Source organism: Leguminivora glycinivorella, chromosome Z (assembly GCF_023078275.1).
Source record: "Leguminivora glycinivorella isolate SPB_JAAS2020 chromosome Z, LegGlyc_1.1, whole genome shotgun sequence".
Taxonomy (NCBI): domain Eukaryota; kingdom Metazoa; phylum Arthropoda; class Insecta; order Lepidoptera; family Tortricidae; genus Leguminivora; species Leguminivora glycinivorella.
The window spans coordinates 14,671,883-14,697,177 of NC_062998.1; the positions used below are offsets into that span (position 1 = coordinate 14,671,883).

Genomic DNA, 25,295 nt, shown 5'->3' on the forward strand with positions numbered 1-25,295 from the left:
CTATCCAACAATATATCACAAGTTGGGGTTGGAATGAAAAAAAAAATCAGTCCCCACTTTACGTGTAGGGGGGGGGGGGTACCCTTACAAAACATTTTTTTCCACTTTTTATTTTACCACTTTGTTGGCGTGATTGATATACATATTGGTACCAAATTTCAGCTTTCTAGTGCTAACGGTCACTGAAATTATCCGCGGACGGACGGACGGACGGACGGACGGACAGACAGACAGACATGGCGAAACTATAAGGGTTCCTAGTTGACTACGGAACCCTAAAAAGACGAAACAAAAATGAATGTACATGTAATATTCAAACGCACTCAACAGTCAACACTTTCAAAAGATTTGGTAACTTGTCCTTGCAGCCCCAGTGAGTGAAATTCGTAATTTGAGTTTTTTTTCTTTTAAGTCCAATTTAATGGTCATTTTTGTCTGTTTTCTTAAATTACTTGACTGAAAATTATTAAAAACATAATTATATTTTTAAATACGTATAAGGGCCATTTTTTTTCAAAGTTGTCCACCCCACTTTTTTGTAACATGGGTATTTTTTACGCGATTTATATTCAGAATCGCGAGGTCTTTTGATCGTGATAGGAGAAAAAAATGTCCCAAGATTTCCATATTTTTTTAGATCTTCCATTCCGTTGCCGCCATACAAAATGTATGAAAAACTGGTAACGGAATAGGGAAAAACCTTGGGACACTTTTTTACTCCTATTAGGATTGAAAGAGCTCGCGATTCTGAGTGTAAAGCACATAAATTATTCCAAATAAAAAAAAAGTGGGGTGGACAACTTTGAAAAAAAAATGGCCCAATTAACGCTCTTTCATTTGATATGTAACACGCTAAAAAACTATTTCAAAAAACTTTGATTTCTAATTTTCACTTTTACCCCCCAAAAGTGTATATAGTTGTTTTTATTATTTTATTTAAATTACATGCCCGTCTTTGGGTCACAAGTTTACATATTATGTGTGCCAAACAAGTTAATCGGTTCAGTAGTTTCGGTTCAGTGGTTTCCTTTTTGAGGTACGGAACCTTAAAAATGAGGGGGCGAAGGTTTAATTCTCATAGAAAATTTGAATTTCGCGCCAAGATTTGGTTGATTCGTGGGTTGGAAAAAAGTCTACTTGAGTTGCCAAAAAATTACACGTCATATTAGCCAGGGGGGGAGGGGGTCCTGAAAATATCACCAAAGATCACCATGGGGGAGGGGGGGGGGTCTAAAATAAGCCAAAAACGTATGACGCGATTAATGGACGCCCCCAGATTATCCGCGGACGGACGGACGGACGGACGGACGGACGGACGGACGGACGGACGGACGGACAGACAGACATGGCGAAACTATAAGGGTTCCTAGTTGACTACGGAACCCTAAAAATGGACCAGTTACATCTGCCCCGCTGTACCTTATATTATGTTACTAATATTGGGTTGGCACAAAAGTAATGACACACTCTACAAAACTCTATACATTTCCTTTCTTAAGTTAATTGGTTTCGATAATATTCTAGTATGTTGTAGAACATTCTAGGTACTTCTAATGTGAGGGTATATAAAGCCGCCCTCGTGATTGGTTTAGTTAGATTGAAATAAAATGGACGAGCGACAAGTTCGAACACTTTACTTATACGAGTACTTGTTAGGCCACAGTGCGCGGGCTGCGGCTGACAATATCAACACTGCATTGGGCGCTGGAAGTACAAGCCATGCCACGGTGTCCAGATGGTTTGACCGTTTTAAATCAGGAGACAGGAGCCTTGAAAGTCAGTCACGCTCAGGGCGACCACTTGCATTCAATCATGACGATTTACGCCGCGAACTACAGTCGAATCCTGATGCTACTACTCGTAAATTAGCGGAAGCACTTAACTGCAGTCTCCACGCTATGGAATACCATCTGCATGAGCTTGGGTATCGAAAAGTTTTGGCTCGATGGATACCGCACATCCTTACCGACGCCAGTCGTGCAGTCCGTGTCGCCATCTGTCAATCACTTTTGCTGCGACCCCGACGTAAAGAGTTTTTGACTGATCTGGTTACGGGAGATGAATCATGGATTTATTATGAGAACGATACACGTCGAGCTTTTTGGCTGCCTCGAGAAGAAACGCCACCAACTCAACCGAAGCTGAGTCAAAAGAACCGCTTAAAAGTTTTGCTTTGTTGTTTCTGGGACTCGCAAGGCATGCTGTTTCATGAACTATTACACAATGAAACTGTAAACGCTAACAAATATTCAACACAGCTCACCGAACTATCTTTTGCTATCAAGAAAAAACGACGAAGACGAGCCACTGTAATTTTACTACATGATAACGCTCGACCTCATGTCGCATCTACCGTTCGCCAACAGCTGCAGAACTTGGGCTGGGAGACGATACCCCACCCACCTTATTCTCCAGACCTCGCACTTGTTATTATTCTCAGACTTTCATTTGTTTAGAGCCCTGAAACGACATTTGCGGGGTAAACAATTCAATGATTTCCATGATGTACAGGTGGAGTTGAACAACTTTTTCGAGGCACAGCCATCAGAGTTCTGGGCGAAAGGCATCCAAACTTTGCCGGATCGTTGGCAAGAAGTCATAGATGCTAATGGTGATTACATCATCGACTAAGCTTTTTGTATTGTAATAATAATAAAAAATATAAAACGTAAACCAAGTGTCTCATTACTTTTGTGCCAACCCAATATTATGAGAGGATAAGACGAGAACGATTTGCTACAAAGATATCTATTTATTATTTAAAGATTACAGTGCGATTTGGAACAACGAAATTTTATACAATAGAGAGCACATACGGAAATCCGAATAATGCATTACTAGCAGTTTTAATTAAATTTGTAGTTGCCAATATTTATATACAAAGCTGATTCGTCATAAAAATGGTGTTGCACGCGCTGAATGGCGTGTGAAAGCGTGGCAGTCGCGGTTTTCCCTATATGTATACCTAATATCTATTCTTTCAATATTATTTATTAATCGAAACTTTTATAATTTAATTTGTGAGGACAACGGCAGGAGTACGGAGTACCACCAGTTATTTAAGGTATGTTACATCACTTATTTATATTTACGTTAGCAAACAAACAGCTCTAAAAACAATTATTAAAAATTAGACGTTTTCCATGACATACTTAATGTACCTAGATCATAAGGTTTAACGAACACGGTACATTTTGTGTGGGAATTTTGACAGTTCAATATCAACTCAATACAAATCTCGCGCCACGCTAATTCATATGATCGGACATACATAGGTAGGTATATTCCTATTTCACACAGTAAAAAAGCGCTGGTGGCCTAGCGGTAAGAGCGTGCGACTTTCAATCCGGAATTCCGGAGGTCGCAGGTTCGAACCCCGGCTCGTACCAATGAGTTTTTCGGAACTGATGTGCGAAATTTCATTTGATATTTGCCAGTCGCTTTTCGGTGAAGGGAAACATCAGAATCCGATCCGAACCCGTAAAATAAGGTCCATAGTAGCCTTTTAGAGTCAGCAACCAAGCTGTGAATACAGACAAAGTGCCAAAAATATGTATTTGAAGAACTTTATTGCCTATACATTAGTATAGGCAATAAAATTCTTCAAATACATATTTTTGGCACTTTGGCTGTATTCATAGCTTTGTTCCTATAGAACTATTTATTACGCACTATATCCGAATTATGACGGAAAGAAATTGAATGACGGAGATCGGATCTATTTAGTGTAATTACCATAGAAATAGTTCTACGGCTACTATATTTGGTATCTATTATTTTGTCTGTGCAGGAAACTATTTAAAAAAAAAAAACTTCAGTGCTCATTAAATATCAATTACTGGGAGATCGAGATTTGCTCGTAAACATTCTGTAACTGAATACTAAATGCGCGTGGTCCCGGCGAAAAGCCAGCTAGAAAATTTTCTGGTCCCCGCAACACCCATATAGCAAATTTCATCGAAATCATTATAGTTATTTGTTATACAAGGGGGCAAAGTTGTATTTTAACGCCGAGTGTGGAATTGAAAAACGAGCAAGTGAAAGGATTCTATAGTTGAACCACGAGCGAAGCGAGTGGTTCGAGAATAGAATCCTGAACTTGCGAGTTTTTCAACACACGAGAAGTAAAATACATTTGCACCCGAGTGTAACACAAAACTTTTCCCCTCACTATAGCGAAGAAACTACAACGCAAAAAATGCGTTTAACACTGCTTCCAGTAGTTCCACAGGTGGTAAATCATCTTTATTACTAGATTCATCTACTTTTATCAATTTTAAAGCAGTTAATTTGACTTTATTCAAGGTCAAATTACTTTACCCACTAGTGGATAAAATGCGTTTTTACCCGCTGGTATTAAAGGACAAAACACGTGTTTCCGAGCTATTTAGTGAGGGGAAAAAGCCCTTTCCGAGACCCTAATACTACACGAATCGTAACAAATTAGGTAGGTAACAAATTACTCAGGATCGGTATTCGGGTAATACCTTGTATTCAGATATCACTTTAAATAAATAGGAACTGCTTATTACCTGTACCTTTACATTGGCACAAAACTCTACCTAACTCTACATGAAGAGGGTACGAGAGCCGAAGGTCAAGAGGACTACCGATGTGCGGACGCAATTATTGAGCAATTCTAGAAGGGTTCTTTCCAGTTGCGAGCTACTTTTTAATACATAATAGGGGGGTTGCGAGGCGGGGTGGCGGGCGCTACGCGCATGCTCCATTCAGGTGACGGCCCAGCCGGAGCCACCCTCGTCACTTTAGTCCAGTACACGTTGCGAAGCTCAAGGCGACGACTCGTGCTTTTAAAAATATTACCGCGCGATATAGGACCGCAACATCCTATACGTTTCCTAAAGTAAGTACATGTTGCACGTGTTAATGTAAAAACTGATGTGATTAGATATCGTGTATAGTCCTCAGAATCTCGGAAGAAATCACGTGTATTGTAGAGACGTATAGATTCCCCTTATTTAAAAATGCATAGGTACTAAGGAAGCGATGAAAAGTGACGCTAATACCCGCGTATAGAAGATAGTTCAACCGGTGACCTCGTGAGGATAATTCTGGCCGAATTACTCTTTTACCGGAAAGGCGCCAAATAAATGGCGCCTGTGATCGATAATACTGAAACCATGTGGTCGTTATTTATGACAGGAACCATGCCTCAATCATAAATTCTAGACAATGATAACCGTATCCTATTGACGTTCCTTTCACGCCGTAGATGTATTCATACTTAAATACTATAGCTGTTACCTATTATTTTATCTTTGTACCTACAACTAAATTTATGAAACATATGTGTTTTAATCAGTTACCAAAATTAATTTAAACAATCTGAATCATCTGTGAAACATTGAACAGTAGGTTTGATAGAAGTTTTTTTGCATTTAAATTAATTATTTCAAATAACATGTTTCTCATACTTAACATAACATAACCTATTAGTAGGCACCTTATTTCTAGGTACCTAATCGACATTTGATAGCAAGTTATTTTAGTGCATTGCTGTTAACAAAGTCTTATTACAGTCTTAATCTGACATTTATATAGTACATAGTAGGTATGTTTCTAGACCGAGTCATGTTGTAGAGAAGCAAATTAAACCACATTGTTTTTATCCTTTTTTATAACCGGAAAATATGTACATACATACTTACTTACAAAAAAAGTTCTCTGGCTCTTTGGTACCTTTGAAAGATAACATTACTTTAAAAGTATCTGGTAGGTTTCTGATTGGGACATTGAAATTAGTAGGTACCTACTTATAAAAATATTTACATATGTATCGTTTAAGGAATACAGTAGGTACAATACAATTTTTATGTTTTTATTATTTCCTCGTTTACAGGTTTTTATATATATTTCTAATTTTGTATACATTAATCATTAAAATAAAAAAACAAATCATGGGAATCTCGCATACATTTCTAATGGTTTCGATAAAATTACTTAAATAATCCATTGATTTACCAGTCTTAAATATATCTGGGAAAAGCTCTGCATTTTTAAGTGAAATTATGTATAAATAGGTATAATAAGGTAGTCATTTCGTGATCCGGGCATTTTCAGTATTTGGGTCCCCCCAATTGTCTAAAAATTTACTTTTTTCACATTCTGAATGTAAATTGTCGCTTAAAGTTTATATAATTAACATAAAAACAATATTTTTATTGAAATTTCATGCTTAATTATCGTCACAAAACTGACAGTGAGTTAATTTTTGTTAACAACTTACGCTAATTGGGGGGGGGGGGGGGTCCCAAATTCTGAAAATGCCCATCCATGTAAATAAATGTGTGACTTTAGTTTATAAATAAAAACAATAGTACCTACACTTAAAACATAATTTAGAATTCCTATGGTACCTATACCTAACTACACCCACAAAAGCTACTTGTGTTCTACAGGTGGTGATACATAATAACGTTTTATATGTTTTCTATTTCAGAAATGATCAAGCAAAAACCAGCTAGACCACGTCACCTATTACGACCATTTAAACATCAAATGTTCATATAATTTATATATTAACTAATCAATTATTTGTGATAGGTACCAATGTTCCAGTTAATTATTTTCTATAGCATTTAATGCCTGGACATGCCAACCTAAATAATTAAAGTTGTCTAAAGACTTATTTTTAATCTAGATTATTGTTTGTTACGTTTGATTATCAGTTCTTTTTTGTAAATAAGTTATTTTATAATTTACTGGCGTAGGAGCTACATCTCGTTTAGTTGAATAGCCTTAATAATGTCGTCGGACATGGAGCCGTACGCTTCGGAGCTGCTTTGGTTCGTCATCGCCGGCTTCGTAGTGGCATTCGTGCTGGCGTTCGGCATCGGTGCCAACGACGTGGCCAACTCCTTCGGCACCAGCGTCGGCTCTAAAGTCCTCACACTGACACAAGCCTGTATACTTGCCACCATTTTCGAGATAGCTGGAGCCGTACTTATCGGTGAGCGTGCCCACACATCTAACATACAGTTTTACATGTATGATGTTGTTTACAGTTCTCTATTTTTATTATAATAATAGTACAAACTATATCAACATTCAACTTACTTTTAAGCATTATGCGATCATATGTGTTGAATATGGACTCATTAAATATTTATATCCTTTAATATAATTATGTTCTACTGATGCCACTGGTATTGACGATCTATCTTTGATATATTTGCAATGCGATTTAAATATTTGGTACTTGATACTGTGTAAAGATTAATTGACGGGTAAAAGCGATGTGGTCTATAGTTTAGGCATGTATCTAGTAAGTGATTAGTTAACACTTTCGCTACCAAGAACCCGACTGTGCGTAGCCGATTACATGGGGAAACCCGTATGTAGCGAAAATGTCGTAGCGCCGCGTAGAGCCCGGTTTCGAAAGTGTTAAGGGAAAGTTAGTGGTATTAATCTCTTGTTCTCCAACACTCTTAGCTTCGTTGTTATAAAACATTGAATTTGGTCAGGTCTAGTCACAAAATCCGGAATATTTACGATATTAAGTTATTCGATGTTACACTAAACATTGCGCTTTTCATTAGGCCTCATTATGAGTATATATCGCAGGATACAAGGTGTCAGACACAATGCGGAAAGGCATCCTGGACGTGAGCCTGTACGAGGGCGGCGGCGAGCGGCTGCTGGCGGCGGGCTGCCTGGCCGCGCTGTTCGCGGGCGCGCTGTGGCTGCTGCTGGCCACGGCGCTGCGCCTGCCCGTCTCCGGCACGCACTCCATCGTCGGCGCCACCGTCGGCTTCACTCTCACTGCCAAGGGGCCGGTTGGCGTCCGCTGGTCCACGCTAGGAGCCATCGGTAATTCAATATCATTCATGTAAATAAATCGAGGATTTGTGTCCAATACTATTAAAGCGATTGTTTGACCACACAGTACTATCGTGGTTCATCTCCCCGGCGTTGAGTGGCGCGGTGTCCGCGATGCTCTTCTGGCTGGTGCGCCGTTTTATACTGCGGGCAGCTGCACCTTTGAAATCAGGTCTCCAGGCGTTGCCTTATATCTACGGAGCAACCGTCGCAGTCAACGTAATCAGCGTCGTTCATGATGGACCTAAATGTAAGTTTTGTGAATCTAAAGCTATGCTAATGTTGATTAGAAACAATAAGTTTGTACATGTTTCCTAAAAGTTGCCTTGTGATGTCCAGTGATGGCGATGGACAAAATCCCAGTGTGGGCTGCACTGGCCGGCTCCACGGCCCTGGGTGCTATAGCAGCGGGCTGCGTGCGAGCATTTCTGGTTCCATACTACAGACGTCAATTGAGCAAACCGACTCCAGTAAATTTTACACTAGGTGTATCCAATGGTAAGCATATTTTTTATGTTCATATTCATATTCATTTTTGTATTAATCATACTTTGTCATGGTTGCACAAATTCATATTATATAAATATGTGAATATATTTTAATAAAAATCTGTCATCTAAATTAGCTTGCATATTATTTCAGAAACGACGCCAATCAATAGTCCGAGCCATGGTAACAAAAACATTGCAACACTACGTCCGACTTCTGTGCACTCGGAGGAGGGCAAAATACTCGAAGCTATAGCAGAGAGCGCCGAGATGGTCAACCTGGATAATGAAGAGCATGTATCCGACGAAGTCAGGGAGAAGAACGCCAAAAACCGCGCCTTGTTAGCCACTATGGACGACTGCAGCATCCTGTCGCGCAGTTTGAGTCCACCCAACCGATCCAACCTCATGTTGATGGATGGAGATTCTCAGATAAACACTCTCAAATACATTGACGAGACATTGAGCTACTGCAAAAGTTTGGATTCCGATCAGCTCGCTGGAATGGGTGAAAGTTTTGGTTCTCGGAACGGGTTCTTAGGAGATTCATGCGAAACTATTGCACGCGGTGAATACGATAGGTTTTCTGGCGCCCGAGCTCCGATTGCGGCGGAATCTGATACTCCACCTCCGCGAACTGACAAAGTGAGTTATACAATTGTCAGATAATAAATAATATTTATTAAAAAGAAACATGGTGGACTTCTACATGTTTTTTTTTATGTTGTAGAGTCCAGAGCCGTCGGGTGCATGGAGCGTGGAGCGCGACAGGGTGGTAGGGGCGGCTCGACTGCCGGCCATCACGCCCAACTCCAGCGCGGCGCCACTGCTGCGCGGGGGCACGCCGCCGCCACCGCCGCCAGTACCGCAGCCTGAGCCCGAAGCGCTCAAGCTCTTCTCATTTCTGCAAGTTTTGACAGCTACTTTCGGCGCGTTTGCTCACGGCGGCAATGACGTCAGGTTAGTTGTTATACGGCCCATGCATAAAACGTGAATTTTGAATCTAAACCGTCCGCTCACAAACACAACCACCAAATGATTCTCTTCTTCAACCTAGCGTTTTCCCAGCCTAGCGCCAGGGTCCGCTTTCCTGCTCAGTCTTTTCCACTTCGGCCGGTCTTCGGCATCCTCAGGTGTGAGATTGTTCTAAGGCACATTCATAAAGCATGAATGTTGAATCTAAAACGTCCGCTTACAAACACAGCAACCAAATGATTCTCTTCTTCAACCTAGCGTTTTTCTGGCCTAGCGCCAGGCATCCTCAGGTGTGGGATTGTTCTCTGTCCGCTGTCACGACGTCCAGCCAGCGCTTCGTAGGCCTACCGAGGTTGCAACCTAATGATTGATTTAAATACTTGTTGCAGCAACGCGATAGGGCCGCTAGTGGCGCTATGGCTGCTGTACTCGGAAGGCGGCACGCACGCGCGCGCGGAGACGCCGCTGGCCATCCTGGTGTTCGGCGGCGTGGGCATCGCGCTGGGCCTGTGGCTCTGGGGCCGCCGTGTCATCCAGACCGTGGGCGAGGACCTCACTAACATCACTCCTGACACGTAATACCCGTTCTCTACTAGTTTTTCCTCATGCTTTTCCGGCGTAACCTTAACCTAACCCTTTAATGCATACTGTAACCAAATAGCTACAAATGAAATGGCATATCACTCATAATTATAGACGATGTTTATTTTTTGCACATTATACATTTCAGAACTACTAGTAAAATAGATGGTACCATATGCATTTAAGGATTAAGTACCTACTTTAGTTGTCTATTATAATTGTGGACCACAAATGTTAAATGATACCATCAATAAAATTGCAAATGCAATAATAAAAATTGGCTTTAGATTGCAATTTTACGGAATTTCCGTATAAGGTGGAATTGGTTCAGTCTCATAGGTAAGCGTGCTCCACCGTAGACCGCATCATCACTGACCATCAGGTGTGATCGTGGTCAAACGGTACGTCTACCTATTCATACAAAAAAAGGTAAGATTTTAATTCCTTATATTATAAATTGCTTACAGTTCTGGCAAACGTATGTAAATTATGCTAATGCATTTATGGGGATAATTTATTGAAATAAACGTGAAAAATAATTATAAGGTTTTATAAAACTGGTTGCTTGGTTAATCCACTTCTTCGCCGTCAGGCATTTTCAATTGATATTTACTCAAGTGCCGCCGTACAAACTATACGGCATTGAGTTTATACAAATACGTAGATAAGTACGTTATCTCGATTGCATTTTTTTATAGGTACGAGTTGTATAAGTAAAAATGCGGTTGTTGTTACAGCGGTTTCACCATCGAGCTGGGCGCGGCGCTGACGGTGCTGGTGGCAAGCAAGGCGGGCCTGCCCATCTCCACCACGCACTGCAAGGTCGGCTCCGTTGTCTGCGTCGGCTACTTCTCCGACAAGGCCGTGGACTGGAGTCTCTTTAGGTAAAATAACGCCACTGTAATATTCTTCCACATGCTACCCAGACACAGTATTATCAAGCGTATCAAAGAGCGCATGGTCACCAGACAAATTATATATTTTACTGGCAAAAAAAGCGCAATTGAGTAGCATCTTACACCTTTGCAAAGTATAACAGCTCAGGTTCAACCCTAAAATAAATAAATAAATATTATAGGACATTCTTACACAGATTGACTGAGTCCCACAGTAAGCTCAAGATGGCTTGTGTTGCAGGTACTCAGACAACGATATATATAATACATACACAAATACTTAATACCTCTATACATAGAAAACATCCATGACTCAGGAAGAAATATTTGTGCTCATCACACAAGTAAATGCCCTTACCGGCCGCGTGGTTAGAAAGAGACAAAATGTAACCTATGTCACTCTACATCCCTTTAACTATCCCCACTTCAAAAATCACGCCAATTCCTGGCTCCGTTTTGCCGTGAAAGACGGACAAACAAACAGACACACACACTTTCCCATTTATAATATTAGTATGGATTACACTCCAGCACTCGCTGGTTGTGAACATTGACACAACTGGATCAATCGAATGCATTCCCATACTAAATTACTACGGGAAACCCGAGTAGTAGTTGAGGTGGTCTGTGTATTCTTCATGTCTGCCATTTTTATTATAAACATAAATTAAAGGGTTCTTTTTGTTTGCGCAGGAACATAATCTTCGCGTGGGTGGTGACCGTCCCAGTGGTAGCAGGAATTGCCGCTCTTACCATGTTGGTTCTTGAATCGTTTGCGGTCTAATTATTGAATGTACTGTGGCTTAGTTTCCATGAATTAATATACAACTTATATGTGTTTAGATAGTGAACAGAATATTTTAGAAGTATTTTATTCAGCTAGGAAATGTGGGTTTCCATAGGCAAACAATTATGTAATTAAATAATAGAAGAATGAAACACTGAGGCGAATTGCTTATCTACTATGTATTTGCTAAGACAGTAGAACCCGGCCCTTGACTTTAATTGAGTGTTTACGTAGGAGATATTCGGTGATTTGTTAAGAGAACAATATACAAAACTATTAGCCTTGAAAAGAGTGGTGCTAAACCCGGTTGGTGCTGTTTGTTGTTCAGCGCGCTCGACTTCTTGCAGCCAAGACACTGGCGGAGTCAGCTCGCTCGCAGATACCGTCGAGTGTGCATAGCTCCGAGGAAAGTAGCCGGGAGGAGCGCACATGTTCTCATAGTCACGGCACCGAGGCGATGCTGTTAGCGCAACATGATGGCTTACAACAAGTCGGCAACAGATGTTCATTTAGCTTAGCTCTGACAGGAAAGAATGGGATCAAGCTATAAGGGAACACCCGCAAATCTAGCTGGAGCGGTTATATGTACTATATTAACTATTTTTATGAAAACACCAGTAGAGTTCATATTTGCGAAATCATGGAACACGAACCCATTGGAAGCGAGAGGAGGGCGACTTTGATTGTAGGTACTTAATGCGGTCAATTTCAATGCACCTACTTAATATGCCGAAGAGAAAAATAAAGGTTGATGGTCTGCCTACCTTGGGATTGGAGTCAAGCCTAGCATTCGTTGTTGTACCACCACTACTTGTAGGCATCGTCACAGTTCATTTGTAAAAACATCATCCAAACATTTTATGGAACTTGCTGTTGGAGATGTAATCAATTAATTAATTAATACATCTACTTTAATATTTACAGAAGAATTAATCATACCTGGTTACGTTTAGAAATATTACATAGTAATATTCTGATATTTTTATTTCTTTTTATAAAAATGAAACATGTGATAATTGTAGTTGACGTACTGCGTCGTAATAAATGGTTATTATAATTATCTTCGTTGGTTTTCTTTATTAACAGAATTGTTATTAACTCTGATTTAGAGCATTAGTAGTAGATAAGTGGAAAACCTTTTAGGCTTTATATGTTTGTCTGCATACTAGAAAGCAGCTTGACTTATAAAAGTCAACGCCTTGAATTTACGCTACTTTTATTTTGAGGTATTAATGGTTATCTAATCTATTATATATGTTTAGTTAGTAATTGTGTGTGTCGGATGCATCCGGAGAGATGGGCCAAGGTAGCGACCGAATGGGCGCCACAAATTACCAGAGGCCGAGGTAGACCAAAGATGAGATGGCGGAAAGACCTGGACTCATTTTGTGGCGGCTGGCGAGAGCATGCACTGAGCCGTGACGAGTGGCGGAAAACAGGGCCTCCCCTGTTTTCCTTTGCCCAGCAGTGGGACACATTATAGGCTATTTAAAAAAAAAGTTTGTAATTGTATCGTAATTGTTAGTTAGTAATTGTATGTATGTTAGTAATCGTCTGGAGACGGGTTAAAAATTTCCCCACCCCCTTCTCGTAGGTGTTGTAGAAGTCGACTGTGTGATATGGGTTCCATAGTAGGATAGGCGGTAGGCTAGCTGGCAACAGTGGCAACCAGTCACTAGAATGCCGCGATTCCGTTTTCTGTCAACACCTTAGGTATGTAATTACCAAGAGGGGTGCTGAAGCTTTAGTAGTAGCTAGAGTAGTTTCATGTGCTCTGCCTACCGTTTGGGAATACAGGTGAGAATGTATGTATGTATGTTGTATTGTACCGAAATTATTGATATCTAGCACTAAAGAATACTCATTCAAGCCGGTCAAGAACAGACGTGCGAATATTAAAATTATTATAAGCAATCGCGTTAAATGAAATCAATTCATAAAACGAGTCTCATTCCTTCAATGAAGCAGCGCGGTGCGTACATATGTAAGTATATGCGAGACATTCGCATTCGGAGCCGAGTCGGCGCGCTCTCCGCCTGTCTACACATATTCGGCACACGAATGAGCTTTATCTTTGTTATAAAAGTTTACTTGTAAAGCTTCTGACTCATACAGTTTAGAAAAAAAACGGTGCTCCGTTAAGAATAGGCGTATCTACACGTTAAAAGGTAAGTTTATGTTATTATAATAGACACAAAACAAGCGGACGATTTAAATAAGTTTAAATATAAGTTGCGCCATGACCTTGACGATGGTTTAAGCTGCACTCGTTCATCGAAATCACGTTTGTGACCTCACAATCAACCTGTTTTCGATGCTTCTTAGTTCGATTACTTACTTGACGTATTTTTAAATAAACAAAACAACTCTACCTTTTAATAGCGTTTTGTTTAGTATGAAACCTAATGGAATAAGTATGTGCTAACTGATAAATAATGTCGCAAATGCTTCATATTTTTTCTAGTTTTCAATTGGGTCGGGTAATTTATTTACTCATTAATATCTACAGTGTGTAAGCCTTATACGTGCGAAATTAAACCAGACATAGAGTTCATTAATGTTATCATTCATTAAGAGGTTTTTTTAAGTCACTCTTAATTTTAACCACCCAATTATAATTATTGTTTACATTTTCTCAGCGGAAATGTACTGTAAACATGGTTGCGATGACAGTTAATGAGATTACATATGCGATTTGATTATGTTTTATGATATGAGCTTTTAAAAGTAACTGTCAACATTTCAACAAGCGTTTAACGCTAGTGGGTTTGAATTACATTACGGGCCGAGTTGTATAAGTATAAGTACTTATTACTTAAAGTTATCGAACTATATTTTATGTTCTATAGGTACCTACTAACCACCGTTACTCATCAATAATTAGTTTATGATGCTTCTGATACATAGTTAAAAATACAGGCAATTTAGGAAATTTTCTGACAAAACTGGAATTTTGCTCTATTTTTTTAGATTTAAATGTAAAAAACTGGCCAAGAGCGTGTCGGGCCACGCTCAGTGTAGGGTTCCGTAGTTTTCCGTATTTTTCTCAAAAACTACTGAACCTATCAAGTTCAAAACAATTTTCCTAGAAAGTCTTTATAAAGTTCTACTTTTGTGATTTTTTTCATATTTTTTAAACATATGGTTCAAAAGTTAGAGGAGGGACACACACTTTTTTTCCTTTAGGAGCGATTATTTCCGAAAATATTAATATCATCAAAAAACGATCTTAGTAAACCCTTATTCATTTTTAAATACCTATCCAACAATATATCACACATTGGGGTTGAAATGAAAAAAAAAAAAAACAGCCCCCACTTTACATGTAGGGGGGGTACCCTAATAAAATTTTTTTTTTCCTTTTTTTATTTTTGCACTTTGTCGGCGTGATTGATATACATATTGGTACCAAATTTCAGCTTTGTAGTACTAACGGTTACTGAGATTATCCGCGGACGGACGGACGGACGGACGGACGGACGGACGGACGGACGGACGGACGGACGGACGGACAGACACACATGGCGAAACTATAAGGGTTCCTAGTTGACTACGGAACCCTAAAAATTGGTAACCTATGGATTTATATCAATTTATCAGGAATAATATAATAAATCACGGATTAGTAGGTATACGAGTATGTATTACTTGTACCGAATATCTCAATATTAAATACAGCCTACATTGCATTGAATCACTTATAAATGCTGAACTTGCAGAACCACAGATCAATACAACAAGATGGCCCTTACAGGGCGACTCGCGGTCACCAAGCATACGACAAATCAGGTTTATAAAAGTTTGAACGCGTGCGACACCGATCAGTAGCGCCCAAGTATACGACCCGCTAACAGTGTCCGTGTCCGCTCGGGAAAAAATCTTAAATAATCAATTTTGGTTGCAAACAATGGTCTCTTACAGCATAAAGTGGTGTGGCAAGTCTTCTAACACTTCTACATGTAAAAAAGATGGAACAACATTCCACAGTTAAGTCAAATTAATTATTTTGTTGAATATTGTTTATTGTCCGCGGAGTTCATTTATACTGGTCAATATGGTTGTGCTGAGCGGCGCCGAGGCGCGTCCATCCCTCTTTACCGAGTTAACAATGTGATATGCTATCCCTTTCACGTAAACGACTAGGCATGGGGCCATGTTAGTTTATGTCTGTTGCGGGAACTTCGTACTGCCGTTCGTACCATGTGCTACCATTTTATGAAATATAAAAGAAAGCAGATTTGTAATAGTGAATAATTATCTAGAATCTGTAGAGTCTGTAGTGGTATTTAGTTCATTGATTAGTTTAGAATATTTAGTTGGTTATTTAACTTAGTAAACGTAAGTAAAAATGCACAGTTTAGTTATTAGTTACTAGAATGATTTTTATTGAGATGCTATCACAATTATCATCCTCCTTGCGTTATCCCGGCATCGGCATTCGCCACGGCTCATGGGAGCCTGGGGTCCGCTTTGGAAACTACTACCAAGATTTGGCGTAGGCACTAGTTTTATGAAAGCGACTGCCATCTGACCTTCCAACCCGAAGGGTAACTAGGCCTTATTATAATTTAATTATAATATTATAATTTGTTGCAAAACAAATTCACCACAGTACTGGTACCGGTACCATTGTCTATAATAGACATGTCCCATTCCCATCCCTACTGCTAATCATAAAGGCGCGCCATTATTTGAAACGACCAATGGCAGCACCGTGCGCGCCCGCCTCACCCCGCAAGGATTGGTGATTTGCGTCTCGAACAATATCGCTTGCATTTGGCTTCTAGTGGGGTGTTCTGTGTGCAGAACATACTAATTTCTTAGAAACCAACAATCAAGGCGTTTACTATTTCACAAGTTGCCTACCTACTTAAAACGTAAGTAGGACTTTGTGTATCATTCAATTATTTAAGGTATTTTTGATTACGTATGTAAAAATGTAGTATTATTGAATGAAGTGATTAAAACGAAATTCGTCGTGGCTGTAGTCAGTACTAGTTGGTACTAGTAAGATTTCGTAAATTTAGTTATGATTAATGGAGAGAAAGTGTCCACGAAATCACGGGAACGGAGAGTGCGTTTTACGTATCTGGGTATGTATTTAAATGAGAAATAATAACACTGTCGGGCTTAAAGAGGTCATACCTACAAACAACGAAACTCAAGGGGCCCATTTATCGAAGCTACAAGTTACAATTTACAAGAGGTAGTCAATGTCTAATATTACAAGTTGGAAAGAGACTTCCGCTTGTAACTTGTAACTTTCAGTTTTGAGAAATAGGCCACGGTGGCCCATTTCTCAAAGCTACAAGTTACAATTTACAAGAGGTAGTCAATGTCTAATATGACAAGTTGGAAAGAGACTTCCGCTTGTAACTTGTAACTTTCAGATTTGAGAAATAGGCCACGGTGGCCCATTTCTCAAAGCTATAAGTTACAATTTACAAGCGGTTGTCAATGTCTAATAGTCTTAGGGCTCTTAATTTTAAGAAAACAATAAAATTGTAACAATGTGTAAACGACTGTTTGTTTCTCCAATAAATAAATAAATAAACATTAATGGAAAGGCATCGAGTAAATCACAAAATAGAACACAGATAATAATTTTAGAACAAGAAGCGTTGTAGGTCTGGTGTAGAATGCCAAATCTCCCAAAATCGTTTTGGGATACCAACTTGTTACTCTTACCAGTCTTTTGTGATTGAACAATACCGAACACGTGGATAATTCGGTATTTCTGTAAAAATGCAACATTGGCTGCACGATCTTTTAACTACAGTGTAACAACGAGGATTTCGATACATTTTAAAATGAATAGGTGCATGACAGCGGAGTGATAATTAATTATCATCTGACAGTACAAGTGCGAGTAATAGTCTTTTTTTAAAGATAGATATTTTCAAAATAGATGGTTTGTTTTTTACAGGATCTACTATGAACGGAACGGGGCCTTTGCTTCCTCATAATTACAATACAGCACAGGTAAACAACTAGATATTTTAATACGGGACATACTAATTTAGTTATATTTCAAAAGGCTTTAATTCTAAGTACCTACATTTAGTAGGTACGCAACTTAGAACCATACAAATTTTCCGCTTGGTATTATATCGCCAGAAAAATATCTCAAAGTTTCACGGACGTCTACGTAAATTAATACTCTGGCAGGGCATACGTTCATGAATCAAAATAAAAATCTTTATCTGGCAAAGAAATTCTATAACGTGTGTAATTTTAAAACGGTATGAGCTCGAGTAGTTAAACATAATCACTACATAGTATAAAACAAAGTCGCTTTCTCTGTCCCTATGTCCCTATGTATGCTTAAATCTTTAAAACTACGTAACGGATTTTGATGCGGTTTTTTTTAATAGATAGAGTGATTGTAGAGGAAGGTTTACCATGTAGGTATAGTACCCGTGCGAAGCCGGGGCGGGTCGCTAGTTTAGCAAATAAAAAGTAAACACTCTACTGCCTCACCGGCAATGGGTCTATGCTATCGTAAGGCCAAGCGGTTTTAATGGGCACGCTTTGTGGTAGAACTGTGGAAGTGAATCCATAACTTTTAATAGTTATTATAGTAGAGCGGCGAGAGGGTCTCGGAAAAAGTTGATGTGACTGGAGAGTATACTGCTGACAAGTGGTATCGTTGTGATCGGTAGACTTTACTGAGTACGAAATAATGACTTGTCGCATTCTCAGACTGTGGGGGGGTTAACTCATCATTCGCCTGCCCTTATCCCATTCATTTGGGGTCGGCGCAGCATGTCTTCCGCTTCCATACCTCCCTATCATCCGTCATTTCATCATTCACTGTGGGGGGGTTAACTATGACGTCATAAAGATCGCGGTCCCGGGTTTCAATTTTTTGCCAATTTGTCTAGAACCCCTTATCCAATTTTGAAAAATGAGGTGTCGATTGAAAGCGTATAACATGCTGATTAAGATTTCTTATATGTGAAAAGTATAGTTTTGTTAGTTATTTTTTAATTAACAATTATGCAAAAAATACTTTTTTTTAAGTCTCTTTTTTGATTTTTGTGACTCAAAAAGGCAATGAAAACGGCCACTTAGCTAAAAAATATGTTATTTAAATCATTTAGCTACATTATTAAGCTATCTGTTGCTTTTAAAATTTCTACGATCGGATAATAAATAAGCAAACTACAAGAACATACCTGTAGGCGGGGAGTACCGCTTGACACGCGTTCCCATACATTCGGCGTCTACCAAATTACACCTCGCGCAAAATTCGTTTCAAGCAGATATACCTCTAATCTTATTCATCGTAACCTATCAATATTGGTATCATTTGAAAGTACAATCAAAGTACTTTAAGAAATAATGTGAATCATTTTCTTATAATCAATAATCGCCAGTCTGCGGTGGTTACAAAGGAAAAAAGTGGGTATGCAATTTGACTGGTTTCCTAGGTTTGATACCCTAGACGAGTTTAAAAGGGGAGGTAAAGGTGACATATGGGTTGTTCTCTGGCCTGAAAGCTACATAGAGGGTCAGGGGAGAAAAAACTATGGTTTAAGTTTAGTTTTAAGTTATTTTTTCTTTTATTTGTTGATTTTATTGTGTTTATTTTTTTTTGTAATTTTATCAAGGATACACGTTGGTTTCTTTTGCTGAAAATTCCCTTTTTTATGAGAAATGTGATGAATTTCATGGCATTTTCCGATAGAGACTAAAATTAACTTTCAAATAAGGCCACATAGTCATACTTTTACTTATATAATATTAAGGGTAATACCAAGTAATACCGTTTGAACTCAAACGACTTAGAGGTGCGGTTTTTTGACCCAGTAGGTATTAAAAAATAATCGTAAAATCAAAACGATTGGACTTCGGTCATTATACACATTAAATCACTAAAATGAAGTTACCTATAATGTTTTAGTAATTATAATCATTACTTTTAGCCACTTTTCTCAAAACATAATTATTCAACAGAAGTCAAGATAACATTAAGAGCATATTTATTATTAATAATGCGTTATAAATATGAAATAGTTGTTGGGGTACACTTGTTAAGTACATGCAGCTCCTGCAAATACACTCAGTGTCAAAAAAATCACACATCTCAATCGTTTGCGTTGAAGCAGTATTGACCCACATATTAGAGAGCAGGGCACGCAGGCCGCCTCGGAAGACTATATGTGGCACTGCGGAACCAGTGAAGTCAGGTCTACTCCGCCGGGGCTATTACCCTTAATATTATATAAGTAAAAGTATGACTATGTGGCCTTATTTGAAAGTTAATTTTAGTCTCTATCGGAAAATGCCATGAAATTCATCACATTACTCATAAAAACCGGCCAAGTGCGAGTCGGGCTCGCGCACAAAGGGTTCCGTAGCAGCAAATAAAAATTACAGTTAAATCAACCTATCTCAAAAACTATAAGAGATACTTTGATCAAACCAAAAATCGTTGAAAGAGTTAATTAGCATGCATCACCTCTATTTTTTTTAGAATTTTATACCCCGTAGTTATAAAAATAGAGGGGGGGGGACATACTTTTTACGACTTTGAGAGCTGATATCTCAAAAACCGTTCACTTTAAGAAAAATGTTTTTTAGAAAACTTTATATCATTTTAAAAGACCTTTCCATTGATACCCCACACGGGTATGTACATCGAAAAAAAAAATTTTCATCCCTCAGTTACATGTATGGGGGCCCCACCCCCAATTCTTTTTTTTTACTATTTAGTGTCATAATTTTGTAGCGGTTCATACAACACATATTCCCATCAAATTTCATCACTGTAGTACTTATAGTTTCCGAGTAAATCGGCTGCTGTGACAGACGGACAGACGGACAGACGGACAGACGGACAGACGGACATGACGAAACTATAAGGGTTCCGTTTTTGCCATTTTGGCTACGGAACCCTAAAAAGGGAATTTTCAGCAAAAGAAACCAACGTGTATCCTTGATAAAATTACAAAAAAATTAAACACAATAAAATCAACAAATAAAAGAAAAAATAACTTAAAACTAAACTTAAACCCTAGTTTTTCGTCCCCTGGCCCTCTGTGTAGCTTTCAGGCCAGAGAACAACCCATATGTCACCTTTAACTCCCCTTTTAAACTCGTCTAGGGCATCAAACCTAGGGAACCAGTCAAATTGCATCCCCGCTTTTTTTTTGTAACCACCGTAGACTGGCGATTATTGATTTTAAGAAAATGGTTGACATTGTTTCTTAAAGGACTTTAATTGTACTTTCAAATGATACCAATATTGATAGGTTACGATGAATAAGATTAGAGGTATATCTGCTTGAAACGAATTTTGCGCGAGGTGTAATTTGGTAGACGCCGAATGTATGGGAACGCGTGTCAAGCGGTACTCCCCGCCTACAGGTATGTTCTTGTAGTTTGCTTATTTATTATCCGATCGTAGAAATTTTAAAAGCAACAGATAGCTTAATAATGTAGCTAAATGATTTAAATAACATATTTTTTTTTAAATAGCATAAATAAACATTAATGGAAAGGCATCGAGTAAATCACAAAATAGAACACAGATAATAATTTTAGAACAAGAAGCGTTGTAGGTCTGGTGTAGAATGCCAAATCTCCCAAAATCGTTTTGGGATACCAACTTGTTACTCTTACCAGTCTTTTGTGATTGAAATAAGTAAAAGTATGACTATGTGGCCTTATTTGAAAGTTAATTTTAGTCTCTATCGGAAAATGCCATGAAATTCATCACATTTCTCATAAAAAAGGGAATTTTCAGCAAAAGAAACCAACGTGTATCCTTGATAAAATTACAAAAAAATTAAACACAATAAAATCAACAAATAAAAGAAAAAATAACTTAAAACTAAACTTAAACCCTAGTTTTTCCTCCCCTGGCCCTCTGTGTAGCTTTCAGGCCAGAGAACAACCCATATGTCACCTTTAACTCCCCTTTTAAACTCGTCTAGGGCATCAAACCTAGGGAACCAGTCAAATTACATCCCCGCTTTTTTTTTGTAACCACCGTAGACTGGCGATTATTGATTTTAAGAAAATGGTTGACATTGTTTCTTAAAGGACTTTAATTGTACTTTCAAATGATACCAATATTGATAGGTTACGATGAATAAGATTAGAGGTATATCTGCTTGAAACGAATTTTGCGCGAGGTGTAATTTGGTAGACGCCGAATGTATGGGAACGCGTGTCAAGCGGTACTCCCCGCCTACAGGTATGTTCTTGTAGTTTGCTTATTTATTATCCGATCGTAGAAATTTTAAAAGCAACAGATAGCTTAATAATGTAGCTAAATGATTTAAATAACATATTTTTTAGCTAAGTGGCCGTTTTCATTGCCTTTTTGAGTCACGAAAATCAAAAAAGAGACTTAAAAAAAAGTATTTTTTGCATAATTGTTAATTAAAAAATAACTAACAAAACTATACTTTTCACATATAAGAAATCTTAATCAGCATGTTATACGCTTTCAATCGACATCTCATTTTTCAAAATTGGATAAGGGGTTCTAGACAAATTGGCAAAAAATTGAAACCCGGGACCGCGATCTTTATGACGTCATAGTTAACCCCCCCACAGTCTGAGAATCGACAAGTCATTATTTCGTACTCAGTAAAACCGATCACAAGATACCACGTATACTCTCCAGTCACATCAACTTCAAAACTAGACGACTTTTGTCAATTCCGCCGCCTTACTATTAACCGACTTCAAAAAAGGAGGAGGTTCTCAATTCGACTGAATGTTTTTTTTATTCCTAAGACATAATGATTAATGTAATGACATTTCAGTATAATTTTGGGGCAAAGATGACTGATACTTGTCTACGCTGAGTAAAAATTAGTTTATGTAAAAAATGTCATCTAGGTAGTTCAGACAGTGTCTGAGACTGAAATAGCATGACATGTTCGTACGTTTCCGTAAAAATAAGAAGCAAAATCTTTTCGCACTACATCTGTACACGTGTGTAAACATACCTATGTCTGACATATACATATATGTATGTGTAAATATGTATAGCAATTCGCTACCCAGTCATGTACATCCATACTAATATTATAAATGGGAAAGTGTGTGTGTCTGTTTGTTTGTCCGTCTTTCACGGCAAAACGGAGCGACAAATTGACGTGATTTTTAAGTGGGGATAGTTGTAGGACTGGAGAGTGACATAGGGTACTTTTTGTCTCTTTCTAACCCCCCACTTCCCTAAAATGGGGGGTGGAAGTTTGTATGGAGAATTCCGCAAGCTTAGAATTTAATGCGAGCGAAGCCGCGGGCAGAAGCTAGTACATGTAATAAAAATATAGTTTGCTCCGGAGATCGTACAGCCTTGCAAAGCTAAATAATAAATGAACATAAGGCATCATTTAGGCCAAGTAAAATTTCTTACAGATACAGAAGAAGGACAACACTTCGTTGAACCAGTCTTTGGCGACGGCGATTGGCCCGGCGCCTGCCAATAGAGCTGGGGTGAGTGTACGCCTTGGCAATTTTCACATACTGTCATAGACAGAGCTGTCTATGAATCTTTAGAAATAGATTATGTATGTAGGCATTAAAATAAATACTCATAAAGTCATAACACTCGTTTCATAATTCATAAGCCCACAGTCGTTTTTTAATGCGTGTTATTATGTAGTAGTAACATATAATGTATCTTGACGATTGACAGATGTCGCCGCTACTAGGCCCCGAGAACACTCTGTGCGAGTGTCCGTTCTGCAACGCGAGCATCAAGACCGCGGTTCAGTACACCACGACCTCTCGCACGCACATCGCGGCTGCCCTCTGGTGCTTGGCATGGTAACGTTTAAACATAATTTATTTTTCTCCAGTATTTAAATAACCCTTGTTCCGTTTTATGATTTTGGAGTGATCGATTGACAAAGGCTGTTGATTTTATGATGCTAAAATTAAGTGGCATTCTTAGCAAGTTACTAGTTTTCAAGGGTTCGTCTAATATAAGATTTGTTCGTTTCGATCAGTAGACGTCACGTTCACGTGACATCATCGCCATTACGATTGTACTGTACAGGTATCATATCTCTTGTATTGTCCCGGTGTTTAACCACTGGAGTAATTTAAACGATTTATAGAGTCATAGGTCATATAAAAGCACATATAACATGACATGACCAAACTAAGTTGACTGCGATTTTTGAATGTGATAGATAGATTTTTATGAAATTATGACGTTTACTTAATTCTTGCACCGGTTGGGATATCAAAAGCTCTGTAAATTTAGCTTGCTATGATTTTTTTTTCTGTGCAGTTGCTTGTGCTGCGTGCCATATGGATCGGACTCTGCGAAAAACGCGGACCACTACTGTCCCAGCTGCCATAGATACTTAGGTACTTACGAAAAGTAAGATTATGTAAACTTGGGTATGAGGTTACTCATATCGCATGCATGATTTTTAACGTTTTATAATGATTGGAGCACATAATGAACGTTTATGTTTTATTTTTTAAAGGGACAAAACTATTATTTTTGTATTAAAAATTATACATTTCATATTAAAGATGTTTTTATTTCACCACTTCGTCGCCATTAATATATTTCTGCATAATTGCGGCTTAAGTACTAACGTTCGCGCGGTCAGACAGACGGACAAGGCGAAACTATAAAGGCCCTCTACGGAACCTTAAATATTAGGTGGTCACATGGTGATTCACAGTTATACTTGCTTCTAAAATAAATGATTTAAAAGACACATACATTTTTCTTATAAAATAAGCTTAAATGAAAGGTAGTTTTGTACAAATGGTTTTATTCTTTCTGTTTAGAAAATGAACGAATTAACAGCGAGAGATTACTCTCTCATGATCATTACATAGTTACAAACAGTTGATCTTATTAATTAAAAATACTTTCTAGCATCATAAGTATCATAACAATGGATACACTCAGAAATCTGATTCACAGACAAATGAAATATAACATTGTATCATTATGCTCTAAAATATCATAGGAATGAGTTCGACACTTGAAATAGATTGCTATTACGGATCAGTCTAGCCATGGAAATAATAATTTAAATCACAATATACCCCATAATATTCATAAAGAAAACTTAGTGCTGATTAAACGTGTTTTATCCCTTTTTTCAAATACATTTTAATCGACATTATTAGATAATTTCCGTATAAAAGGCGTTTATGAATAACGCAAATAGTCTATTATGTATGTTATTTGTGCGTTGTGTGTATAATTGGTTCTTTAACTATGGTATAAAGAGCGCGGTTGGTAATTCGATTCCAAATTAAAACTTGATAAATAACTACTTAGTCTACTTATTTGAGATGAATATAATCACTGATCTAATTTATTGCTAGGTTCCTGCAATAAAATGTCACTTATGACTTTACTAATAAGGCCGCGTCATACATTACTGCGGCCTTTGAAGAGATATATTATTACTGGACTCTACAGGTCTTTAAATGAAATTGGGGGCGATGAAACTCACATTCATACGAGTTCTAGTACCATTTTAATGGGCCCTTAAGCGCTCTTTAAGAGAGAGATTGTACTTCCTCATATCTATTTCTCATGCTGTTACTGTTCCGACACTATCAAGATTCATCGTCATCGTAGTGCATAAGATGGTAATAGTATAGTCAGCGTCAAATACATTGTGACGGCCAAAACGACAAATATATAGTAACCCACCTTTGTTAGCATAATAATATAGATCTGTTCCGGTATATTTGACGCTGGTTGCACAAAGGAACAAAACG

The 25,295-nt window shown here is 38.3% G+C and overlaps 3 protein-coding genes across 7 annotated transcripts in view; 2 read left to right on the forward strand and 1 right to left on the reverse strand.

Moving 5' to 3' along the window:
- LOC125240781 (integrator complex subunit 8) overlaps window positions 1-25,295 on the reverse strand; it is a 54,536-nt gene that overhangs the window by 21,346 nt on the left and 7,895 nt on the right. The gene's annotated exons all lie outside the window — the stretch shown is intronic.
- Window positions 4,495-11,731, forward strand: LOC125240782 (sodium-dependent phosphate transporter 1). Of its 2 annotated transcripts, XM_048148856.1 has the most exons (10): window positions 4,495-4,864; window positions 6,461-6,970; window positions 7,585-7,830; window positions 7,907-8,089; window positions 8,179-8,337; window positions 8,482-8,972; window positions 9,058-9,287; window positions 9,692-9,877; window positions 10,622-10,768; window positions 11,474-11,731. In XM_048148856.1, exons 2-10 carry the CDS (start codon window positions 6,766-6,768, stop codon window positions 11,562-11,564), a joined length of 1,938 nt encoding a protein of 645 aa, XP_048004813.1. In that variant the 5' UTR covers window positions 4,495-4,864; window positions 6,461-6,765; the 3' UTR covers window positions 11,565-11,731. The 2 variants fall into 2 exon arrangements, with proteins under 2 accessions (XP_048004813.1, XP_048004814.1); XM_048148857.1 differs by lacking the exon at window positions 4,495-4,864 and having other exon boundaries at window positions 6,284-6,970.
- On the forward strand, window positions 13,568-24,543 carry LOC125240783 (lipopolysaccharide-induced tumor necrosis factor-alpha factor homolog). Of its 2 annotated transcripts, none has more exons than XM_048148859.1 (5): window positions 13,568-13,735; window positions 17,494-17,549; window positions 22,950-23,027; window positions 23,230-23,360; window positions 23,830-24,543. In XM_048148859.1, exons 2-5 carry the CDS (start codon window positions 17,502-17,504, stop codon window positions 23,924-23,926), a joined length of 354 nt encoding a protein of 117 aa, XP_048004816.1. In that variant the 5' UTR covers window positions 13,568-13,735; window positions 17,494-17,501; the 3' UTR covers window positions 23,927-24,543. The 2 variants fall into 2 exon arrangements, with proteins under 2 accessions (XP_048004816.1, XP_048004815.1); XM_048148858.1 differs by lacking the exon at window positions 13,568-13,735 and adding an exon at window positions 16,581-16,660.

Bases quoted from the DNA above. Each gene is read 5' to 3' on its own strand.
- LOC125240782 (XM_048148856.1), top strand. From the start codon at position 6,766: ATGTCGTCGGACATGGAGCCGTACGCTTCGGAGCTGCTTTGGTTCGTC. The intron at 6,971-7,584 runs GTGAGCGTGCCC...TATATATCGCAG, and splicing joins AGCTGGAGCCGTACTTATCG to GATACAAGGTGTCAGACACA. The intron at 8,090-8,178 runs GTAAGTTTTGTG...TGTGATGTCCAG, and splicing joins CGTTCATGATGGACCTAAAT to TGATGGCGATGGACAAAATC.
- LOC125240783 (XM_048148858.1), top strand. From the start codon at position 16,597: ATGATTAATGGAGAGAAAGTGTCCACGAAATCACGGGAACGGAGAGTG. The intron at 17,550-22,949 runs GTAAACAACTAG...AATTTCTTACAG, and splicing joins ATAATTACAATACAGCACAG to ATACAGAAGAAGGACAACAC. The intron at 23,028-23,229 runs GTGAGTGTACGC...GACGATTGACAG, and splicing joins CGCCTGCCAATAGAGCTGGG to ATGTCGCCGCTACTAGGCCC.